The 24,636-nt window shown below is 40.1% G+C and overlaps 1 protein-coding gene across 1 annotated transcript in view; it reads left to right on the top strand.

Moving 5' to 3' along the window:
• The first annotated feature begins 1,085 nt into the window (after positions 1-1,085).
• ATP2B2 (ATPase plasma membrane Ca2+ transporting 2) overlaps positions 1,086-24,636 on the top strand; it is a 132,292-nt gene continuing 108,741 nt past the window's right edge. Inside the window, exons 1-2 of the mRNA XM_075514377.1 lie at positions 1,086-1,152; positions 2,740-2,937. Coding sequence (XP_075370492.1) covers positions 1,086-1,152; positions 2,740-2,937 — 265 coding nt within the window. The remainder of the gene's footprint in view (positions 1,153-2,739; positions 2,938-24,636) is intronic.

The following is a 24,636-nucleotide window of genomic DNA, read 5'->3' as shown; positions in this document are numbered from 1 at the left end:
GACTTGCAGAAAAGAACAAAATCACACACACAATTTACCCTTGTCTATTTATGGGTTTTAAGGAAAATAATATTTATTACAAAAAATGAAAGAGCACACTTACATAAGATTTGTCTAAATGCCAATGTAGTTTACTTAGACTATGGCCTGGAAGATAACGGTGGAAGAAAATAGACTCAACTCAGTCTAGTCCTCAACCTTACGGTGTCTACATTTCTATGGTGTCTAAATGAACAATTTTTGTCTTAGAGAAAAAACAGCTCTTTGAGTTCCAGTATCTCTCTTCGCTTTGGAGGCTTCTCAGTATGTACATATATTTATATGTGCATTATGATCAGTAACATAGGACAGGATATGTGAACTTTGTATGGCCTCCTGACAGTAAAGTACGTAGCATAATTTCCAAGTCATGAATTCATCACGTCTAGGTAAATATAATTTGGATTGTTGAAAAATACTGTGGCTATTTCCTGTACTGTTTCAGCCATCCCTTTCATGCGGTTGAGTACCCAGTCATCTGCTTACCTGCTGGCGCTGGCCCACCGCTGTGCACATATGCTCTGTATTGGGAAACGGGCATTTTTCAGACATCTCTTCCTTGCACTTTCCAATGTGCTTTTGAGTTGTTTCTGTTTCAGAGTCTTGTATTGCTGCTTGTAGATGCACATTTCTGCCCCAAATCCCTACCACTATCAGTGCTGTCAATGTACTTTCCTCTCTATGTATGGAGCCACTGCTGTATTTGGAGTAGGTTGTGTTTTGGTGGACTAGGGCAAATTGTGCTTGCCGTTTTGAGGGAAAATCCTTCCTGGTATTGAAGGGCTTTGCAGCCCTCTGAACACTAATCAAGCTGCGTTTGTTTGGTCTCTGCTAAAGGATTGTCCCGAAGTCAGATCCCATCTCCCCTGATCTCTCGCACGCGTTGTCCGGGTTCTGTGGTCTGCGCTGGCTCACAAAAGGGCGACTACCCGAACGGCTCATAGCCTGCAATTCATATTTCATAGGGGAAAGCATTTTCCCCGTGTTGGAAGCTGACTGGGAGCTCATGGAGGAGCTGCGAGGTTTGACGTGTCATTGTTTGAATCATGAAGAATAACGTAGACACGCTTCATAATAGCTGGAACCTGTCTGTTACAGTGTCATTAGCAGTAGGTACTGAAAATTAAATGAAGTGGGGTAATCATAACTACAGCATGCCTTTATCTGGGAGAGAAGGATAGTGTTTCTTAGGAGCTGAAGGTGAAATGAAAGTTTGATGAGTTAACCAAGAGCCAGAAGCTACACAACAGCTGTAATTATATACCTTAAGTGAAAGCTGAGTCAACGTCTTCACCTGTACTGTGGCAGGGTTGATATGTTCAGAAGAGCATCGCTTTGGTCTTGAGGAAACTACACTTGGGCCTGGTGCTTTCCTCCGAGAGGTGATTTACCGGCACGTGCACGCTGCTGGGAATGCTTGCACCAGTCCTGAATGAACGAGGCGTAACGCTGAGTACCATTAGCACGTTAGGATCCTCATTTCTTTTGCTTGGCATCTGGAAGGTGCTATTAATAGGGCTTTCCATTCCTGGAGTACCCTATAGGTGTTGATATGCTTGGGGGAGGGACGGGCTTACCCTAAACTGCGTGAGGAGAGGAATCCTTAGAGCGTGGGATTGCTCGTTTCCTCTTGCTCTGTTGTAGGCACCTTTGTAGTCCTCTGAGGTCAGCTCTCAATTTAAGTATTTTCGTTGGGTCATGTTAGTGTGAATAAGCATGAATAACTTTACGTTGCTGATCACATTCAAAACCTGCAGTTTTGTAAATGTTCCAACTGACGTCAAGTATTATTTGACAGATATATGTAACCGCTTATTTTATTGTGGTTCTTCATGCTGCTGAGAGCGGGGTATGGGCAGTTATTCTACCCTAACACTTGCAAGTCTTTTTTTTTTTTTTTTTTTTGTCTTTTTTGCAAAAAGGCACTAGACGTGCATATGTTAATATAATTAAAAAATAGGAAAAAAAGCACCTAAGTGTGGTTGTTCAGCACAACCACACATTCTTAGACCGTATCCTTGAATTGAAATGTTCTTAAGTTGAAGTATCATGCAGAATACGTGCGTTTTTATATCGATTTAAGGAACCATATAGTTTCCTTTTTGCTTTCTTTGCATATATAACCTGTCACTTTGGCTGTCTTTTTTCACTTAGCAAAAATTTGTTGCAGTTCATTCCAGTGATTGTGTGGCAGTACATATGCAGCAAGAGCGCTTGCTCTGAAGTAGAACACACCGTGCTTTATTGATTTATACTTTGAGGTCATCGGCCTGAGGTCGTCACAAAGACATCTGTGCTGCTTCTACTGATGCTACCAAAAGCTGCCAACAGCTATTCCAGCTTCATCCCAAACACAATTTACTTGTGCTTTATGATCTATTTTCAGAAATCATTGCTTACATGAATGTATGTATCTATATACATAGGTCTTATTAAAGTAAACCTACTCATGCAAAGACTTTGTTATGATTAAAACTGGCAGGAATTAGTACTAAATAGTGCCCATAAGGATTCTCTTCAGAACATAAGGACAAATCATCTTGCAAAAGCAAAATTTAAGTGGAAGATCTACCTATTTGTTAACATGCCATAGGTGGTACAGCTTGTAGTGGTTCTTGGAGAAAACTAGAAATGCAGATATAAGTGGGCATTTTCTCTTTCACTGCAATTTTAATTTATTTTATTTTATTTTATTTACAGGATTAGCTGGCACTGCTGCAGACCTAGAAAAAAGAAAGCTTATTTTTGGAAAAAATTTTATACCTCCAAAGAAGCCAAAAACATTCTTACAGCTAGTCTGGGAAGCGTTGCAGGATGTGACTCTTATAATCTTGGAAATTGCAGCCATCATATCTTTGGGGCTTTCGTTTTATCAGCCACCTGGAGAAGGGAATGAAGGTAAAAACTTTTTATAAAGTTTTTCATTTGTATAAATTTAAGTAAAACCAGTCCTATATCTGAAATTAATTCCATCCCCACCCTCTAGAAGGTCACTAACAGGAAATTTCCATGTGGTTTGTTCCTATTACCATTACATCTGGTACTGACATATTTTTCGTATGCTTGACATTTCTTTATGCAAATAGCTGAACCTCGTGACATGTGCTAAACAAGTTAAAGAAAAATCATGATATTCTTATAAAACTGGAGTATTTTTGTTTCTGTTTTCACCTTTGAGCTTGTCTTTGGTGTTTGTTTATTCATCTTAGATTGTTGTTTAGCACATTATAGAGGAGAAATATGTAATTGCTTATATATGCTTATATAAATAATGTATCCTATACACATGCACATGGACAGGTCTTCAGCTAGTTTATACCAGCTGGAGACCTGAACTGAGTGAAATTCAAGCCTTTTAGTATTTTTAGTGATATAGCTAAGGCTAGTGAGCCTAGCTCAGAAGGGAATATTAGATGCTAGGTCATGTTACTTATAAACTATATACCGCAGAATCCTTCTGTGATATCTGTAGAAAGTTTTAACAACCTGCCCCATCTTTTCTTTTGTTTCCCCCGCTCGGAAAGTACTCTTGAATTCATATGCTTAAAATATTTGTTCCTTTACATAACTGCAAGATTTCCATTTCTGGCAACTGATCCAGATATCCCCCCCGCCCCGCTCTCTCGTAGACTTATAAAGCTGGATAAAACACGCTGTGTGAAGTGACGTGAATAGCTTGGCAAATGTATGAAGAATGTCTTCCTCTAAATATAGCCTTGAAATGCTTTTTACATTCGCTTCAGTTTCCTTTGGCTACTTTCCTTCAAGACCCTTCCTCCTTCCCTTTCCATTCACAAGCAGAATAAGCACGTAGCTATGCATAGCTCTTCTAGCATATTTATGATTCTTTAATCCTTCATATATATTCAGGAATGTTTTGGTGCTTTCTCACTGAATTTTGAATACATAACTATTGATTCAGCAGGTGTCTGATTTAGGCATGAAAAGATAAAGGAGTCGGTTTTTAACTGAAGAAAACGTTATTTGTTTTTATTACTTCATAAAACTGGACATACTAGAATACCTTGGGGACATTGTAAACCATGAACAATGTTTTACAAAATTAGGATTTAGTTCTGCGAACCCTTTTCTGGGCATAAATCTGCAGACTGCCCTCTTATTTTTTTAATGTATTTGATGGGGAAGGAATTTTGAAAATAGGATTGTTACAGGTTTTAGGAAGAGGGGAGTTGTGTCATCAGACAACGGCTTTTTTGAATTTTCTTCTTACTATTCTGATACTGCGTTTAAAACGTTGGTTTTCCCATGGGAAGGCATGACACATCTGAGATTGAGATTCGTCTGAAAAGCTCAGCAGCACAGCCTGGGAAAACGTGTTTGTGCTTTCCCACAGCACGGTATTTTATTCAACGGTCACTGTTTTCCCTGTGGTGTTAGAATTGTTTTCCTGGAAGGTTTTACATGTTTTACACAGGGACAATAAATCAAGTTAGTGAATATCGTTTAATCCAACTTTTTGAACACATTGTAAAGGTCCCTTACATTTTTTTTTTTGAAGTCTTTCTTTGAGCAGCTGTATAAATGTGGGAGATTCTCTTTCATTTTAAAATTAGTATATTCTAAACTGCTGCCAAGGATGCCTATAGTTTATTGGTAGATGTCCTTTTTAAAGAGTCATAAACATTGAAAAACTGACATTAAGCTTGATTTTGCCATTGGTGAAGTGGGGTGTAGTCATACTTGAAAGTGATTTGATGGTTTTGCATAACCTTCGGTAACCAATTATAAAATAAAATCATATGTAGACTAATGTTGAGTGAAAGTCAAATGAACTTTTTATGAAGAAACAAAATATGCTGGTTTTCCTACACTTAAGCCAATGTATTGAACAATTTAAACTATTTCTTGAATTGAACATGAACCTGGATTTAGACCAAACATGGGCCTATCTGAGGAGATGGTAGTTCTCTGAAAGAGCAGCAACTCATATGCTTTCTGTCATGTGAAACGTCTGCTTACCTGTCTAAATCTCATATTCATTATACATCGCTTTAGATGGGTCCATCTGTGCATTGCTGTTGTAACAGAGAACATGGAAAAAAATCCGATATAATATGTAGCGTCCTTGCAGCAGCCTGCATTATGCCTGATCTCATTTTCTTGAGGTGAGGGGGTAATATTGCCTGTGGGATGTAAGAGGGAATCCCCGCCCGGATACTGGGATAAGTGACAAATGCTCCTTTGGGAGGCGTGAAAACCTGCATTTTCCTTTTCTGACTCTTCCCAGAATGAAAATTATTCCTTGAAATGTACATTTATTTGCAAGTTTTAAGTTTTTTTTTCTTGAAAAGAATGTATTTTCTTCTGAAAATACAGCTCAATGTTAGGAAGAGGACCTGGCATTTCTTGCTAACTGTCTGCTCTCGAACTTGCCCAACTCCTCCACAGCCTATTTGAAAAGTTTCTCAGACAGTTTCTGGAGGAACGTGGTAGCCGTGCTGTCCAGCGCCCTGGATGATGCCTTCGTGGGGAGCAGGTGAGAGGCAGTGCCGCTCCCCGCTGCTCGGATCTCCCCTAGATCTCTTCATGGAAGCAGTGTGGAGGGGCTGTGGTGCTTGGTCCGTGGGCTGGCTAGCTAATGGTCAGCTTCACAGAAAGTTTTAGAAAGAATGTCTCTTCCTAGGTGATGCATTCTTACCAGTTTGATTGTTTGTTTGTTTTTATCTGACCCTAAAAGTTGTTGGCATTTGCTTTTCCTGATCGATGGCAATGTGAAGTGTAAAGCTTGTGACATTCAAGTTTGTCTACAGCTCGACAAAAAGTCCCCTTTGTGTAACAGGACACTACTTTTTGATGCGTGGTTGTTTTATAGCGTATAAGACAGCCTCCTCTTTTGAATTCTATTTTCTTTTTCTTTTGTTTTTCAAAATGAAATGCATTTTCATTTTGAAAATGAATCAACAAGACTGTTCTCCTTCCCACACTGATTTGCCCAATCATCACTGCTAATTATCTGAGCTCATCAACTTACTATCATTCACAAGGACCTTCCAGACTCTAAAAACAATTGTAAACATAAGTTCAGTACTATTGCAATGTAAAAGACTTAAAACAAAAAAAACCAAAACAAAACAAAACAAAAAAGGCGAAACCTTTATGAGCAGACGGGTGTGAGAGACTGTTGGTAAGTGGGATGGCAAGGGGAGATGATCGAGAGCAGCCACTTTCCACGCAGGTTCATGGCGTATGTAGTGACAGGGTATGTTTCTTATCACAGTGACATTTGTACTGCGAATTGGCCTCACGTAGCACAGGGCAATGGTGCTGATTCTTTGGTCGCAGCTAAAAGTGCCCGTGATCATCTTATGCCTTTTTATGACTTTGGGCTCTGTGACCAGGACAGGATGGTGAAGAGAGCATGAGCCTTTCTGTTGGAGACAGAACTACAGAGAGGCCTGGGATTTAGAGCGAGGTGGAAGGGGATGTTTCCACAGAAATAACTTTGTCAATGGCAGAAGCATTATCATTAGCCAAATGCTTTTTTTCCCCTTTGCTCAGAAGGGAGGCACCTTGAATATATCTTGAATGTCTTCAGGAGCAACTTGAATGAGAAGTCTGGCCAGGGAGTTGTAGCTGAAGCCGTAAAAGATGATATGTCTTGGGAAGCGTCAGAGAAGGGTTTGGACAGGCTGGAGTCTACAACGAGAGCTCCATGTCTTTTATTTTCTATTCTTGTCAAATACACAAAGAGACCTGAATAAGACGTGACAGTGGTATAGTGCAAGTTCATTAGCAGCCACCAAAGTGGGGTGGAAGAGCATCTGAAAAAGCCAGTGGAAAGCAAGGCTGTGATTTGATTTAGCCCCTTCAGTCTTTATTGGGAGTGGAGCCTTGTGGATATTACCAGTCGTAACGAGCGGTCGCGCTGTGCTGACTCACACCGCGCAGGAAACCCAGAGATTCGATGTGGCAGGGCTCTGCCAGGCTTCCTGGCGATGCCTCTTCCCTGAGCCACGTACCTTGCAGCAATGGGGAGGGGGTGTAAGAGCTGGGGGGAAATGGGTTTTCTCTCCTCCTGGACATTTTGCTATTCAGCATTTAAAAAAAAAAACAAACTAACTTTACATGAAAGCTCAAATAAGAAAGGGATAATAGAAGTAAAATTTTTCAGAATGTTTAAAACTGGCCACTTGTTTTCCTTCAGCATTTTTGATTGACACAATACTGTCGTGCAGTATTTCATTTGCTTGTTGCTTAGGACTAACTTGAAAAGTTGTGAGCATCTAAAAGTGAATGCCTTTTCTTGTAGGAATAAGGGATAATAACGTGAAAGTAAGAGACTTTAAGACATAGTGTCAGGGAAACACCACCTTGCCTATTTTTTTAATCAAGTGTACGTATACGCTGCCTTTATATCTAATATATTTATATCTGCCTTTCACGTATCCTAAACTTTTATCTACCGATGACCTTATTAGTTAATATAATTAGTTAATATATATATATTTTATATATATATATATATAATATAATTAGTTAATATAATAAACTGAAGTCATCTTTTATTTTTTAGAATTGATATAACTCTTTCTTTTTGGACACTTGAAACCAACTTTAATTTTTGAAGCTGTATCAGAATTAGCATTGAACTGGTTTCTGCAGTTTAAGTGCAAAATATTTTTCTCCTGAGGCTTTTGAAGGAGAAATGCATGATAAAATCCATGCATCCCACAAATATTAGAGTGCATTGATTGCTTCAGGAGCCTTGTCTAACGGTGTAGTCTAATGTATGTATATGTTAGTGCGTTTTGCTGTGTTAGTTATAAGCTCAAAAGTTCATTTTCTATGTGTATTTCTAGATTGGCTACTATTTCCCATTTTAAGCTCTGAGTGTTGATACATTCATAGCTTTATGTCCAAGTTTAAGTCCTTTGGCTGCAGCATAATTGCATTTCCAAACATCTATAACACAGTTTGGTATTATCTTAGGAAAGGTAAGTAGATTATTTTCTGAGTTGCATTCAGTTTACGCTATTGGAAACAGCCGACGTCTCTGCAGTTTTGAAGTATCAGTAGCGCCCTTTCTCAACCCTTCTTAACTGGAAGAGTAGTAATCTATTGCTGATAGTACATGAAGTTTTTGTTCTACTACAGTTCTTCATTTAAGATATGGGTGGATCTTGGCAAACATGATTTCATTTTCTGCCGCAATCACAAAATCTGATCTACGTGAATTACTAGATAATAGCGTAGTTTGCTTTTATTGCTTCTCCAGAAGCCGCTTCAGTTCCTGTATTTTCATATTTCTTAGCAAGAGTGAAAGTTTCAAGAATGTTGTTTTCAGAAGCTATGCTGGAGTTGTTTTTATGATCTGCTTTGCATTCCCTTTTACCATCTGACAGGCCATTAGGAGCGATTGAGAACTTCTGCATAAATTATTGTCAGCCCTGTGGCAATTACTGCTCTCATTACTGATCCACAGAGAATCATTTTTCCACTCTTTCAAAAAAAGTGCAAAACTGCTGCTGCGTTTTAGCACATGTATTTTGAGAGAAAATTGCCGGTGCAGATGTAGTCTCTACTACAGTGATGATCACGTAGGGATGCGACTTAGGCAAGTTAAAAATACCTTGTTCCTCAGGACAAAATCTTTCTGTGTCCTGGGTTAATAGATTACAGACTGTTTCCGGAGCAAACAGGATATTGAGCCTATGATATGTAAAGAGGATTTAATGAATATAAGGGATGCTGGCTTGTTTTGTTTTGTTACATAGATTAGAGTTAGTCTGGGACTATATGTGAAATATTTGTATATCAGTGTATGCTGAAATCATTTTTGTACACAGTTTGTAAAGTATCAAGTGTCCAGTTTTTAAAGACAGTATATGAATAGAAAAAGCTGCTTCATGAGATCAAGTACCCGGACGGTGGTCTCAAACCATCACATTGCTTGGGGAAATGAAACAACCTTTGGGAAAGAGAGCTTAGACTCAGAAACCCGCCAAGGGAGTGAGAAACGGCAGTGCTTCTGAGTCGCTCCTAGACCTCTGCCTCCACTGTAGATCTGAAGGAATCTCCCACCTGTCTGGTTGGTTGGTGTTTTGTGGTGGTGGTTTGGGTTTTTTTTTTTAACTCTTTCCCCTTACATCTCTGCTGAAACAGTCAGTTCTTCTTGCAGGAATGACTTAATTGCACTTTGTAATTCTGCTGTGCCTTTCTGAAGCCATCGTCATACAGTCTGCCCTGCAATTCAGAGCACATCAGCAGCGTTGCTCAGCTTCGGTGCATCCCCCCTCTGTACCGTTCTTGAACTGCTTGAAAATGTTCAGTCTTCTGCTAACGCCCTCACTAGCAATTTCTGAGCCTTCTTGAATCCTCCCCCTTGTTACTATCTTTCAGGCCGTATATCACATGTGGCTCTTATTACCCGCTTGCAAAAACCCCTAATGTCAACATCTGACAATCATTTACTGTTTGCATGAATGTAACAAATCTTTTAACTTTTTGTCCTTGACTTCGATTTCCTTATGTGAATTACAAAGGGGGAAAAAAGTAGCCTGAGGTAAGGTGTTTTAACATCCCAGTGCTCAATGTGAAGCCGCAGGCACCATGCCTGTTTTCAAGTGTACAGGTCTTTGCAGGTTGGGGAGGGGGAAGGAAAAGTCTTTTTGGTTGAGGTAGCTTCTTAAAATTCCCAGGGCAAAACTCTATATTGAAGTTAAATGATTGGTTACATTGCTTAATACTGCTCAGCGGAGGTTTGGCTGGATTAGCCTTCCTTTTACTCGTGCAACAAGTTAATGAACAGGAAAAAATACAGAAGCAGGGCACGGTCCCCTGAAATTTGGTCCTCCCAAGCCGCTTGCATTAAGTTGTTGGTGGCGTTGATATGCTGCTGCTCGGGGCCGTGGCTGCGGTGCCTGCTGATCTCTCATGACTTAGTTTCCTTACAAGACACTGTATTTTCCGGGGTTCACCACTCAGTTGTTTCCTTATCATTCCTATAATGTGCCACATTGCTTGGTCAATGGGGACGTAAGTTGGATATTTAAATCAGAAAGGGTATCCGTGTAGTTGGAGAGAAGATACAGCTGATCCACCGCTCCCATGAGGATGGTTGCTTATCTCCTTTCTGTGCTAAGCCTCTCTGTTGAGGTAGAACTCGCTTGTACTCATGGTACAACTGTTCTGTGTCTGTCTAGCAAATCTTATGCTCATATGTGAACCTGCATAAGCACACGTGTATGGATTGAATGGACAGCAGGTCACCGTCAGACATGGAAATGCAAGAGCCAACATGCTCATCAGTGCTGGATTCAACAGATAGCTGTAAAGGTCTTCGATACAGAAGCAAAGGCAGCCATGTGATGTTTAGACAAAAACCTCCATAAAAATCAGTCGGGGGGGACCCAGACAAACAACCTACTCCTCGCCTTGTCTGGATCTATTGCTTGGGACCTGAAATTCTGTGCTGTTCTCATCTTCTTTCACGTTACTGCCTATGAAGATATGACTCAAAATATGTCTCTAGACATTTCATCAGACTGAGCAAGTCTGTAGAAATAAGTCACAGTGGGAAAGATTTGGACCAGCCATTAGTGCAGGTATATGTGGAAGAAAGTGGAAAAAAAGTTAAAATCTCATATATCTATAAAAAAGAATATATATGTAGGTATATACACACACACACACACATGTATAAAGAATATAAAGCAGCTGACAACAAGCTTCTCTTTCTTAGTTTGGAATGAAAGTGCTGACTTTAGTACCAGCTAGCATGAATTTCTGTCCACTTTGTAGTCTGTACTGGTGTACATTTTTCTTTAAAAATACTTCAGTGGATTTGGGTCAGTCCAGTCCTCCTCCTTGCAGGTTCCCTACCCTTGATGCGAGTTCTGCTGGAACAGAACAGCTGCAATGGCTGTCTGCTGGGTGCCAGCTAGACTGAAGGACAATGTCATCTTATAAAGAGGTGTCATCCGTCCCAATTCCCCAGCACTTGCTATAGGTATTATGGAATCTCTTGGATGAAAAAAATATTGTAGTAACATGTAATTAAGATACTGCTCCTTCAAAACATTTCAAAATTTTGTTGTTATGGGCAGTATCTTTTCATGGTTCTGGTTCTCAGCTTTCCTTAGATCAGTTTTTGGTTTTATTGCTTCTCACATGACATCTAGCCTACTAAAGGGAATTTTACCCTCATAACAAACAGGATACACTCAAGCATTTCCCTGCATCCAGAGGAAGATAAGAAATATCACCGTTCTAATATAGCTCTAAGGTCATGTTAAGAATTTCGTTAATTGTTCTGTATTTGCATGTATAAACAACTGAAGTTTCCCATCCAGCTTTTAACCTTTTCCATAAATTGGGTTTTTTATTTTACCCAAGGGTAATTCCTCCTACCCATCCATTGCCTATATTTGCAAATCAGCTGAGCTCCTATACCAGGTGATTATTATCTTCAGATTCATGTGCAGCCTTTGTCTTCTGCTCTTGTAAGCATTTCTCTGCATATAGAGAAATTTTATCTCCGTTGGAGGATGCCACTAGAAATCTCAGCCTGCCGTGCTGAATCAGCAGACACCAGTCACCATCACACGGTCTAGCAAGATGCATGTTAAGAATAAGGGACGATGCGGGGGGGACCCCCAAACAAACCCACCCAAAACACCTTGGCACCATCCCATCACAAGAAATAATGGCTCACAGCTGTGTTGCCCTGTGGACAGCTCTTGGAGGTTAATTTCTTCAAATTATTGGCATGCAAGAGGTGTGCGTTTCCCTTCTGTTTGGAAGGAAAGCAGTGCGTCGTGTTCCAGCTTCCGCACGAGGACGAGTGCTGGGGCTTACAGGGAGAGCTAGGCAGTCTGTGATGCCGTCAAGGTGGGACAGGAAGGCAAAAGACCCTTTCTGTGTTGCCATGCATGATGGGGCAGCTGGACCGGAGATTTGATAGAATTCTTCTCTCTTTCCCACTTCTTAATTGACGATTTTCTTTCTTCTGTTTCTTTACCAATAGTTCTGACACAACGACATTCATTTTAGTATTGTCAGGTAGCTGATGTTTGGAGCCTCTCACTTGTTCAGTACCCAATTCTTAACGATTTTCTTCCTGCTCTCACAGAAACGTTTCTCTTTTCCAGAGTTATTGCCCAGATGATAAAATTCTTACATTCTCTTTCCAAGAAGTAAGGTCTTAGCAGATTGATCTGTTTTTGTCTGGGGATTCTAGAAATCTTACATTTTTCTGATGAAATCGGCTTATTCGTCAATTAGATAAATATACGAAATGCCTGCTGGGGAAACCTTGAAATAGATTCTTGTGTACGCAAACACATATTGGCGCAGGAGAAACACGCAGGTGTCATTCGGGCAGGAAGCAAACATTGGATATGAAATGAATAGCAGGATTAGCTCTGCAGGAGCCCCGCATCTCAGCTGGTGTTGGAATCGGTACTCCGCATTGGGAAGGGCTGCGGTAGAGCACAATCGGTACCTGCCAAATGTCAACATGTTGGTTTTATTGTTTGTCTCTCTGCTAACGTTGAGCATTTGTATTACCTTAACACTCGAAGTGAGCTCTAGCAAATCTATTCATGGCTCAAGATTTCATTTAAACAAGAAATACCCGTGTGCCCCCTTTGCTTAAATGATGCTAGAGGATAAGCAGTTGTTTCAAAACAGTTAAAGAAAGTAAAAGCACTAAGTACTGAGGAACTTTAACCAAATTTAATTAAATTTAATTAAAAGTAACCTCAGATAAATAACCACATGGGAATCTTGAGCCATCCTCTGAGGAATTCAGTTAATTTACTTCCTAGTGAGATGCAATGAGTATAATTGAGTATAAACTAAATGTTTCAATGCAGCATTTATCATTTTGTACCTTGTCTTTACCCATACTGTCCACATCTGGGATTTCATCATACATTTTCCTTAGCATTTTAATTCAGGAGGGCTACTCACATGCTTAATGAAGCACCTTAATTTTTTAAGTCCTTTGCCAGACTTTTACATACTGAGGCTCTTGCAGGGCTAACTCAAGATCCTAGGACACAAAGATTTCCACAGGAAAGTACTGCATATGTCTTCCTGTCTCTCAAAATCTGTCTCCCTGGATTTCATTAATATGCACTTAATATATTTGATTAATGAGTGAAAGAATCAGAAATGTCAGAAATGAGTCAGCTGAATAAAGTTAATTCTCTGTTCTTTGTGGCAGTTTTAGATCTTAGTCTTTTTTTGAAAAACATTTTGCATGTGATAACATAGATTGCATTAAAAATACATAAATGTGGGCAGCATAAAAATCTAGTTTGTAAGGCCAACATTAATGTTATTTTACAAGTCTCCTAAAATCATAGCAGTACATAGCAACAAACAACTGTAAGTCTTCTGCCAGCCCTCCCAGTTACGAAGCCAACATTAAGATGAAAAACTGATTCCATAACCTATGTGTGTTCACTTTATATTTAAAAAAAGTCATCAAGCAATGTTTTTGGTACATTGAAAATGCATTATCTCTTTCCATAATGCAAAATGTCTTGTAGAAAATGTGAAGCCTTTTTAAAATAAAATGAGCTAACTTTCATTCATTTTACTGCTTTGCCGTGATTTTAATCTTAACTTCCACCCTACCTCATAAACTATGTCAGTAAAAAAGCAAACCAACCCAGCATGCTTGAACAATTACTAAAATATTTTCAGAATTTTGTGGCAGATGCTGAAAACAACAATAATTAGTAAAGGTCTTCAAATCTCCTGTATATCTCAAAAGGTCAAGGGAGCAGCTGAACTGTCCTGTAATCCTGCCTGTCAGCGTCCGCCGATCACCCCTTGGCACGGCAGGGAAATCTAGCTGCCCTTTGGAGTTCTTGGTCTGTCCTATTTGCAGTCTGGAAGCGCTGCTTTTAATTTTGCAGGACTGCCAACCATTTGGATAGTACAACGTAATCGTATATCAAGCCGGGTACTTCTTCAGAGTTTTAGTCCTAACTTAATTTCATTTTAGCCCTTAATTAGAAGAGGTTTGGAATTCCACACACCACCACCACCCCACCCCCCCCCCGCCCCGAGTGCTTTCCAACGACTTCGTTTTGACTATAAAAGCCTAAAATGTGTATATTATTCTGTAAGTCTATATAGAGCGTGTTACAGAACATTCCTCAGGCACTGAGGAATACTAAATCAATGGGAAACAGGTCGTATATAAGAGGGTATAAGGGCAATGCAGCCTTAAAAGCTGATATGTCCTAATAGGAATCCGTTATCGTCTTTGCTGCTAAATAAGTAACACCGGTCCAGCTGTCACTGCGCTCGAGGTTTTTATTGTGCTGTCCAAGGAGGAAAATTCGCAAGAGAAGCTAAGACAATAGAAGTGCAGCTATTAGGAAATAGCATTTTTATATAAAAAAGATCAATCTCGAAGTATAGATTAATTTCAGAGTTATCAAAAGACAACTTTTGGGGAGTGTTCTTGCACACACTCAAATACTTTTGTCATGCTTCATAAAAATGAAACCGTGAGATTCCCAAAGGATTTTTTAAACCAATGTAAACCGTCTGTCGGTGCAGTTGGCATCCTGGAAAACAGGAGAAACAGAAGTATTTGCCCTCTTAAAAACAGCTTGTTCTGCCAGAACCCCACCATTTAACCTCCTTCCTCCCAAAGCTAGGATGAGGTGAAGCAGCATATGGCTTCTAGTGACATTAGCCCAATCTGTTTGGTTAAATAAATTAGTTCCTTTAAGAATTTGCTGAAGAAAGTGTCTTACTTTTTAACTCCTGCCCTAAATCATACTTCAGTGCAAGGCCTAAATGTCCAGGAGCAGAGGACAGAAGAGGCTGGCGTGTCCAGCTGTTACCCCTGTGTCCAAACTCTCCTGCATGCAAGTTGTCTCGCTCTCTTCTAATGCTCGTATAAGGCTGTTTTCATGAGGAGAAAATTGTGCACGTTTGAGTTGTCGTTACCTGGACACACTATTTAATTTCTGAAACATTTTTGCTTTTACGTTGTTTTCTAGATTCAAAAGATGGGACAAATGTAGGGTTAGGGCTCCAATACTAGATGAATAGGCGGGAGTCCCGGGTGGTATGGGGTCACGGGGAGCGTGATGCAAGGAAGGTCTGGTGGCTTGTCTATAGAGCCAGGTGGAGCGGGGCTGCTGGTGCTCAGCTGTAGCTGACAAACCCGTCAGGACACAAACCGAACCTGCAGAGCCTCCCTGGGGCTCTGTACCCCTGTGCTCAAGATGACCCTACTGGGGAGAGCGCAAAAGCTCGGACAGTGCCACAGCAGCCTCCCTCGGTGCCTCTCTGCTGGGCTCTGCTAGGAGAGTAGCGAACTGGGCTCCGCTGGCATATCTATGCAGGTTCAGACTGGCTGGGTCCGTGGATCTGGGGAGTTGGCATCATTGTGGCTGGCTCTGGGGGTTTGGACAGAGGTGCTGCAGACAGGGACCGCGGGGGAGGTGGAGCAGGGGCTCATCTGAGCATCGTCCCCTACGCCCGGCGAGGGTCAGGAGGACCGCGACTGCAACAGAGAGGACAAGCCTTGCTGGCCCTGTTTCCATCCTGTGCAGAGCAGCAAAGCTGTAGTTCCGTTAAGCTCCCCAGCGCTGCCGACGTCAGGAGTGCGGTGCTGAGAGGAGCGCTGGATACGTACAGCAGAGCGCTCCGGGCTCTGCTCCGGTCCTGGTCAATCCTCAGCCTGGCGACAGCATCCCGAGGCAAACAAGAAGAGGCAGGGTATGAGAGAACCCACTTGAGGGGAGCTTTTTGGCCATTTAGTCTGTCCCCATACTCAACAGCACTATCAACACTACTTAAGCCGCTCCTGACAGAAATTTATCATACTTATTTGTAAAAGGTTCCAGCGATGGAAATTCTGTGTCTTTCCTAGAGAATTTGGCTAAGTGTCCGCGCAGTGAGACAGTTATTCCTGGTGTATAACCTAAATGTCTCTTGTCAGAATTTAAACACATCGCCGCCTTGTTATATTTTTACAGGGATGTGAAGACCAATTTGTCATATTGTATTTCCAGCCATATCTTGTCCACTTGAAGACAACTTGATTATAAATACCAGTGCATAGCTATTTATGGGAACTTACCCAACTTTTTCAACAGGAATTTGAAATTTGAACATGTTAATAATACAGAGGAATACAAGTATTGCACTGAATTTGACAAAGGGAGCCAAAATATTCTCTTAAAATTATTTACCTGGTGGTTAGAAAAAATCAAAATTCCCCCAAACCAATGAAAACCCAAAAGCTCTGAAAACATCTTTATTGTCAAAAGTTAACATTAATAGCTTATAAAATAAAACAAAACAATACGAAATACAGCAATACTGAGTGTTTTCTTATTTGATTGTGAATTAAAAAATCAGTTCTAATTTAACAGCTATAAAATCTCAAATATTTTTCAAATTTGCAAAATCACCTGTTTATTACGGGACATTTTTTAATTCAAAGTATTTTTTGATCAGGTTATAGGATTGTTTTACAGTTTCAAAGGCGGGTGCTGTTTGCCAACTAGTCTTCATGGGTTCAAACAAATGATGTGAAAACCCAGAGTCTCCATGCGCTATGGTTCATGTCTCTTGGTGGGTTTGAATTAGAAGGGAAAATTATTATCTGGAAAAAAATGTTTCAGCACAGATGACTGAAACAAAACAGGTATACCTTTTTGAACACCAACACTGTGATGAGAAGGCAGATGTATAGCACTTTGCTGCTTTTTTTTCTGGAGAGACCAGTAACAATAAAACAGGCCTTTGAGACAAAATACCGAAAACTCGGCATGAAGTAGATGCACGCCCATGTGTAATCAGGCAGTGAACTGGGACCTTGGGAAAAGAATCTTAAAGTCTCTCGACTGCAGATCTTCATAGATGCCCTTGAGGGTTTTTCCTAAAGCTTAATCGGAGAGAGAATAGAACAAGCCCCCACCCTGCTCGACTCCACCTTCAGGAATAAAGCACAGACAAGTAACGTTTGGTATCGCAGTCCACATCTATTCCATCTAATGCAGTAGAGTTAATACGAGGGGTAATGGCACTGAATTACGCTACTTGTTAAGTATGTGTGTCTGTGTATGCATATACACGTGTGTGTTACATGAAAATATGCACATATATTATGCGTATATACATCTATATCTCCTATCGGAAAAGTAACAATTTAAACAATTGATTCCAGTTTATTTCTGGTATCGCATAACGAGTTCTGCCTTTTCTGTCTAATACATGCTCCTTGTCTTGTATCAGTTAAGTATGCATAAACTTTTAGAATCTTAAAAACTAGATGAGTTGAAACCAAAATTAATATGCAGAATATATAGAATGTATGTTCTAAATGGAGGTTATCCTAATTACATGCAGCTTTAGCTTGCTTTGGATTTATCTACATTAACATTTTAGTTTGGATCCAGAGTGTACTTCAGAAATTACATCTCCTGTTTGTCCCCACTTAATATGCTTTTCTTCACGTTGGAGGGTGATGTCGGGGAGTGCACAAACTGGATGTGCATTCAGATGGGATTTCATCCCATCCTTTGGGATGAAACTAAACTGAAAAGTATGGTCCAGAAACACATTTCCTTAGCACATAGATTTGCAGTGTAAAACTGCTTTTATAGGGCCGCACTCTTTGCTAGCATTGATAGAACTTTTTAATGCCTTCTGGTGTACGACATTATGATTTAATGTTTAATCTTTTACTGACGTGATTTTTCACCTCTTAAAGCTTTATAGCACAAAGTAATGAAGATGAGAAATTTAATAAAAGTAATAAACACTGCAGTTTATGAGCTGGTTTTGTGACTGAGGTCTATGAATCTTCCATATCTTTTTCAACCTGGTTTTCTTGTTCTCATGAATATGATCGATGAGTGAGGGAGTAACAGCATCCAAAGAGGATGAGGTGTTTCAAGAACTGGCTCTAGAGCACATCACCGTAGCCTAAGCTCAAAAGAGCACTGGTTTAATTTTCTGCTTTTGCAGTGTCCTAGCTGTGTTAGGTTGCTTAAGCTACTCAGTTGCAAATTTTCTTAATCAGTGGCTTTCAAGCTGTGGGCTGTGGATCTCTGGGAATCCACGAATTACTTTAAAGGGGCCTATTAAAATCAGTAACCTATTCTTAGTAACCTCTCTCTGCAGGGCTTGTAGGTTGGAAGAAGTTGGCAATTACTCTTTAAATGGTCTAGATGTATGAAGCATATCAGTCAGCAATCATAACTTCATGCTGTGCTCCAGTTGCATTTAGAAACTCCAACGAAAAGTCTGTCAAGATTTCCAGGCAAAGTCAACTTTTTTCAATATTGTCTTGCAAATTTTTAGTAGCATTTCTGTTAAATACAGTCTTTCTCTAAAATCATCTAGGGTAGAACATCTTGTTTTAAAGCACAAAAAAAAAAAAAAAAGGGGAAATCTTTGGAAGAAAGTACATTTTGTTTGTATTAGAACACAGTCAAAGAGTGATGGAACAGTACAAGCATCCATTACTCAGGCAGATGCCACCCTAAAAACCTTCTTCAATGATTTGCTCTTCTGATTCTGCTTCAGACAGAAAGGGAATAGGCTTTGTTTATAAGGACTTAGTAGATGACGCATAAGTAAGAAAGCTCTCAATCTGATTATGAATTTATGAAATATTTGTTGCTCTATGTTAATGTTAAATGTTTTTCTTGGGTCTATTTAAAGTCAAGTGCTTTGGTGATAGCCAGTTTGCTGTTAAGCATTTACTTATTGCCATGGGCTCCCATGTTTCCTGGTGCTTTCAGTGGTGTGCATTGGGAGTGTGTCGGGGTTTAACCCCAGCCGGCACCTCAGCCCCACCCAGCCGCTCGCTCACCCCCCCCTCCCGGTGGGGTGGGGAAGAGAATCGGAAGAGTGAAAGTGAGAAAACTCGGGGGCTGAGATAAAGACAGCTTAATAGGGAACGCAAAAGCCGCACACACAAGCAAAGCAAAACAAGGAATTCATGCACTCCTTGCCATGGGCAGGCAGGCGTTCAGCCATCTCCAGGAAAGCAGGGCTCCATCACGCGTAACGGTGACTTGGGAAGACAAACGCCATCACTCCTAACGTCCCCCTTCCTTCTTCTTCCCCCTAGTTTATACGCTGAGCATGACGCCATACGGTGTGGGATGTCCCTTTGGTCAGCTGGGGTCAGCTGTCCCAGCCGTGTCCCCTCCCAGCTCCTTGTGCTCCTGGCAGAGCATGGGAAGCTGAAAAGTCCTTGATTTAGTACAAGCACTATTTAGCAGCAACTAAAACATCCCTGTGTGATCAACACCGTTTCCAGCACAAATCCAAAACACAGCCCCATACTAGCTACTATAAAGGAAATTAACTCGATCACAGCCAAAACCAGCACAGAGTGGTAGCTGAGGAAGCGTTCAAATCCTCCTCTCCATCCAGCTGTATTTAGGAGGTACTGGAAATCATCAGGGCTTGCTACATGAGAAACAGGAGCATCCTTCCTGTTTTTAGAACCTCACTGCAGCTTTACCTTTCTGATGTGTTTGTACAGGGTGCCTGGATAGTTGGATGTACCATATTTGCTTGAGATTATATGTCTTTTTTTCTTCAGCTGTGTGTTCAGGACCTAAATGGGCCATTCATGTTTAATAAGGCTCTCCTAAGACAACTTTACCCCAGTAGCTGCAGTGTTCCCTGTGCAGGTTTTTTAATAGCAAGGTTAGAATTCTAAATCAAACTTAATTAAACTTATCCAAGTGAATAAATGTCAACATATGGACAACCACTTCACTGCTAATATCAAGCTAACAGAAATTCTCATTTCTTCCTATCACTTTTATTCGTAATATTTTGCTTGCATTGGCATAACAGCCTGTTCCAAGCGTGGTCTTACAATATACGGTCATGAAAAAAGGCATTCCTTTCCCTCCTTGTTTTACTCTGAATCAACCAATGCCATTTATATTAGTGTTCCAGTTAAGTGATTCAAAACTCATGCAGTTCTCGGGGATCGTAGTCTCCTACATTGTTAATTCAATTTAGCACATATATCTTTCAAATTGAGTTTGTCTTTTACATTCAGTTTTGTCATAGTTCTGATATTTAAATAGTATCATCTGAAAGGAATCCCTTATTTGTGCTATGTGTTCTTCATTACTGTAAATTGGTTTGCCCTGTTGTTGATGCGGTCTCAGCTTAAACGCTTTTCTGATATAGTCAAATCAGTTGAATTATCCCCAGAAATCCTAACTGGAGGTATCAAGGCTAACCACTAAACCAAATTTCACTGCAAAGTATTGATACATATTTCTATTCTGCATTGGAACCGAACCAAGGTCTCTCAGCTTTTTTCCATGAAAAACCCTGAGAAAAGAGCCTAAACTGAATGACTGAGCGAGAGTGTTTAAGGTTAAGACGATGTACACGTGGTCTGCATTGTTGGAACAGTGACTTAAATTGGGAGAATTTTATAACTACAGTTTTATATGTCCTGGATGAATACAAAGAAACCTTCAACCTTAACCAGAATTTTCATTGTGGACAATGGTATTTGTACTGAAATGAAAAAAAAATTGCATAAAGAAAAATTGTTTTTGACAAATGTAAGTATTTTTTACATTGGATTTAAATTTTTTCAATGTCTCTCTAATAGAGACAGTATAATAAGTATATGTTTCTTTACGGAATAGTTATAGGTTATACTACAGATATACAAGCTGTTTGTAAGCTGTATCTTTACTAGAGAAGGTCGTCGTTACAATTATCCCAGCACAGCCTTCCTAGCGTAGACAAAGCTCTTGCTCTATGGAATATATTATCCTGTGTTGGGAACCTTAGCTTTTGACTGGCAGTCTTTACTTCTCTCAATTAACCCCTAAATAATGAATTACTTACAGAATTTAAGTGAAGACTGATTATTTCATTTCATTGTTTTGTCTTTTTTGAAAAAGTTTTTACTATCTCATACGTTTAGTAATGCCTGTGAAGCTGTTTATGATTGTTTATTATTATGGGGTAAGTATTTTTATATGTGTGAAAACACTTGTTTTGCAAATTCTTACTGGGTTGCACAGCAAACATGTTTACTGAAAAGATAATTAAGTGAATGTAATTGCTCTTTTATAAGTGTTTTGATGAAAATATATTGCATTGGTTGTTTTATAACATGCTATCCTGGTTTTTACCATATTCTAAAATGCTTACAAATGGCCTACTTCTAGATTATTCAAGGTTGCATTAAAATTTTATTTAGTAGTAGATATTATCTTTTCTGAAGCTTCCCTATTACAAACTTCTTGGTTCTTAACTTCCTACTTTTCTGGCTGGGTATACAGTCTGCCTATCTGTCTTTCTGACTCTCTCTCTTTCCCCTGGTTGCTTTGAACCCATCACCTTTTGAATGAAATAGAACAAGCGAGGTTCTGCTCATCCAATAGTGGTTTGGTTGGGGTTTTTTTTTGGTCAACTGATATTTTTATTGTAATGTGGAAGTCTGGAAATACCATACATTTGGTGTCTCTGTAAGAAGCAACAAGAAAGAAAACATAGGTTTATACACTGATTTTCAGAGTCAGCAAGGAAAGACCGATTTAGGGATCGCTCTCTGCCCAAGGACAGATAACTCTAAAGGAAGTATGGAAATGATAATATGTGCGTCATGGACTCAGAAAAAAGCAGATGTATCACTTCTAAAATACAGATGGGATGAAGTGGAACATCAGCTTTTGGGAGCCAAGCCTTTGTCCAAAGAACGGTTTCACTCTGGTTTTGCTCAACTGAATCAAAACTCTCAGTTCTGTAGTGTTCACCAGCACAAAGTGTGCTTAGGGAGCAAATCCATTACTGGATGCCAGTGATACTGGCGAATGACCTAAGTTTAAGACTTGAGCTGGCTTCAGTAACAACACATTAAGAACTTGTAAAGTGCAAAATGTGCACGTTGTGTCATACGGGACCTGCAAATTAAATAATGGTTTCATAATGTAAAGTGACCTACATCTGGTTTCTGCAAATCTGTGTTGAACTGCAAAAAACTAAGTCCCATAGATACCTTCCCTTCATTAGAGATGTGTAGATCATCGATAAAACTGGGTTGCTTTTAGATATTGCTCATTAGATAGCTAGCCAGGTTGCCAAGCACGACCTAACTCTCAACTGGGGACATGAGGTAATGAGATTTAGAACTTTGGGATGAAATGTAAAATCTTCTCACATATTTTCCAGGAAGACATTCTCCAGAAGTATTAATTCTGTAAATAAAACTCAGCTAGGACATGACCTTGCAAGCATTGTTGAGTAACCGCACTTGAACTCTTATTATAAACACAGAGAGCAACTTTTGAGGTTTGGTTCTTACATTTAAAAACTGTATCTTATCTTTTGAATATACAGCTGTATTTACCAGACATTTTTAGCTCTGAGCACTCTACAGTAAACCTATAGCAATCGGATGTCAAGGTTTGCCCTTGCAATCCCTAAGAACAGGACTTGTGATTAAAATTCCCATGTTGGCCTTTCTCCGCTTTCTTTAAGCAGCAACGTAAGGAAACAAGCCTGAACGTAATCGTTACAGAAATAGCTGTGTGGCCCTGTTCCCCGCCATTGCCTTTGGGGGGGTTAGGACCCCATCCTTGTGACTGGTCTTTGCACAACGCCTTTCGTGGAGATGCCAGGCAGAAGAATCTCGCTCGACGTATTGCATCTCTTGAAGTTGAGGGAGTATTTTAATTAACATTTCTCTCCTCACAAATGTTTGTGATCAGGCTGAGGAATGTGGGAATATATATGCTTTCAGGGCTTACAGATTTGTTTCCTTGCATGAATATGTCAAAACTGTGTAAATATTTAATATTGAACTCTAAAGTTGACAGTTACATAACTAACCTCCAGGGACAGGGTATTTTTTTTCTCTCCCCGCCCCGGCTTGAGTCCTTACATAACCAACTGATTTATCACAAAGCAAGGAATTCCAATATTGTTTTCAAATAAATATCCAAAGATTGCTTTTAGTGAATATACAAGCACCCTAAACCTGAAATGCGCGTAGTATCGATATCTCATGTCAGTAAATCCCTCCTCCTTGGCTGGTCACGGAAATGAATGCGTTTCTGGAGAATGCGGTCTGCCTTACTACAAGTAACTAGAAAATGTTTTTCAGGTTGAATAAGTCCTTGGAGAGCACGAGAGAAGGACAGAAGACTTCATTTTTGAAGTTCTAGTAGTTTCTGCCGTTGACCGTGGCTGTGAGCTCTGCCGGGCAGTGCCGGCCTGGGGCCTCGCTGCCTCCCGCGGTGCCCGTGCCGGGGCTGCCTCGACATCGGGGCGTGCGTCGGCACGCGCAGGATTTCGGGCAGGAATACCGCTACTTCTCTCACTGGCAATCGCTCTTTGGAGTAATTTAGCAGCAACTAAATATGATATGGCACAACAAAGAATTTGTAAAAATAAATATTACGGTATCTGTTACAGCTTAAAAAAAATCTTGTTAAGGAGGGAAGTTTATGGTATTTATTGCATAATTTTTGGTTATTGTTCCTTTTCCTACCCAACTGAATAAGCTTGATAAACTAAGTAACATCACTTGTGACGTTGGTAAGAAGAGCCCAGCTCTACTAATGAAAAAGCTGGAACTTAGAGCTGCTCACTTTGCTTTACTGACATCAGTGCTGGAGTCGCAGCTAAGGAAAAATGTCTTTACAGAAAGCGATTAAATAAAAAGTTTTTATCATGGGAACTGTTGTCTTTCTGATGACAAAACCAGTTTGCCTGCCTAAAAAAATTACCTCTGGGGGCGTTATGAGATTTTCCTAGGGAATTTAAATGCCACAAGGTATTCTCAGCTTAAAAATAGAAATGTGTAGGTTGAAATGAGTAGCTGAGAGGTATGTGCTGTAGGTTGGGACTTAGGAATACAGATGTTCACCGATTTTTAAAAATATACTTTTTCTGATTTAAAAATTACCATGCTGCGGCTTAAGACCGTGTGGTTTGTAATTATAATTGTTATCCTATTCAAAGCAGCTTTAAGAATCTCCTCATAACCATTTGAAATCTTAAACAGATATTCTTTTTAGCTGCACAGTGCTTCTACGCTTCTTTCTGTATTTGCCCAGATTTGGCTGACGTTATGAGGAACATGCATTGCAATGGTGTCTATGACCTTAAAAGCATTCCAGTTTCCAACAGGACATGAGCCTGGTAAACTCTCAGGCGATGCCGTCTGCCTGTTTGTGGCTTTTTCCTTTTTTGTTCTTTCCTCCTTTCTGGCTTTCACCAACCTGAAGTGATTAATAACATCAACCAAATTATTTTCTCCTGCCAGTTACAGTGAAGGTCCTTGCTTACTGTCTTCCTGAAAGGTTTAACCTGCTCTCGTATGTCTTCCTCTCCTTTCTCGCCTTCCCCTTTTGGCACAAGTACGTTCAAGTCTTTTCTGTCATACAGTTCCTTTCCCTTTTAATATCCTAGGCCCTGCTTGCTTATTTTTTCGTTCTAAACCCTTATATATAATTAAAATACTGCTAATGCAGAGTAGGCTTCTCGGGCTAATTTTGAAATTCCTGGTAATTCATTAAGCGCGTAAAAGGGTCCGGCCCAGGCCGAGTGCCTGGGTACTTGCTCAGCTTTGCAGGTTCTTGGGCAGGC

This window comes from Mycteria americana, chromosome 11 (assembly GCF_035582795.1).
Source record: "Mycteria americana isolate JAX WOST 10 ecotype Jacksonville Zoo and Gardens chromosome 11, USCA_MyAme_1.0, whole genome shotgun sequence".
NCBI lineage: Eukaryota > Metazoa > Chordata > Aves > Ciconiiformes > Ciconiidae > Mycteria > Mycteria americana.
Note: the sequence above shows the minus strand (reverse complement) of the source record. Positions and strands in the feature narration are given on the sequence as shown.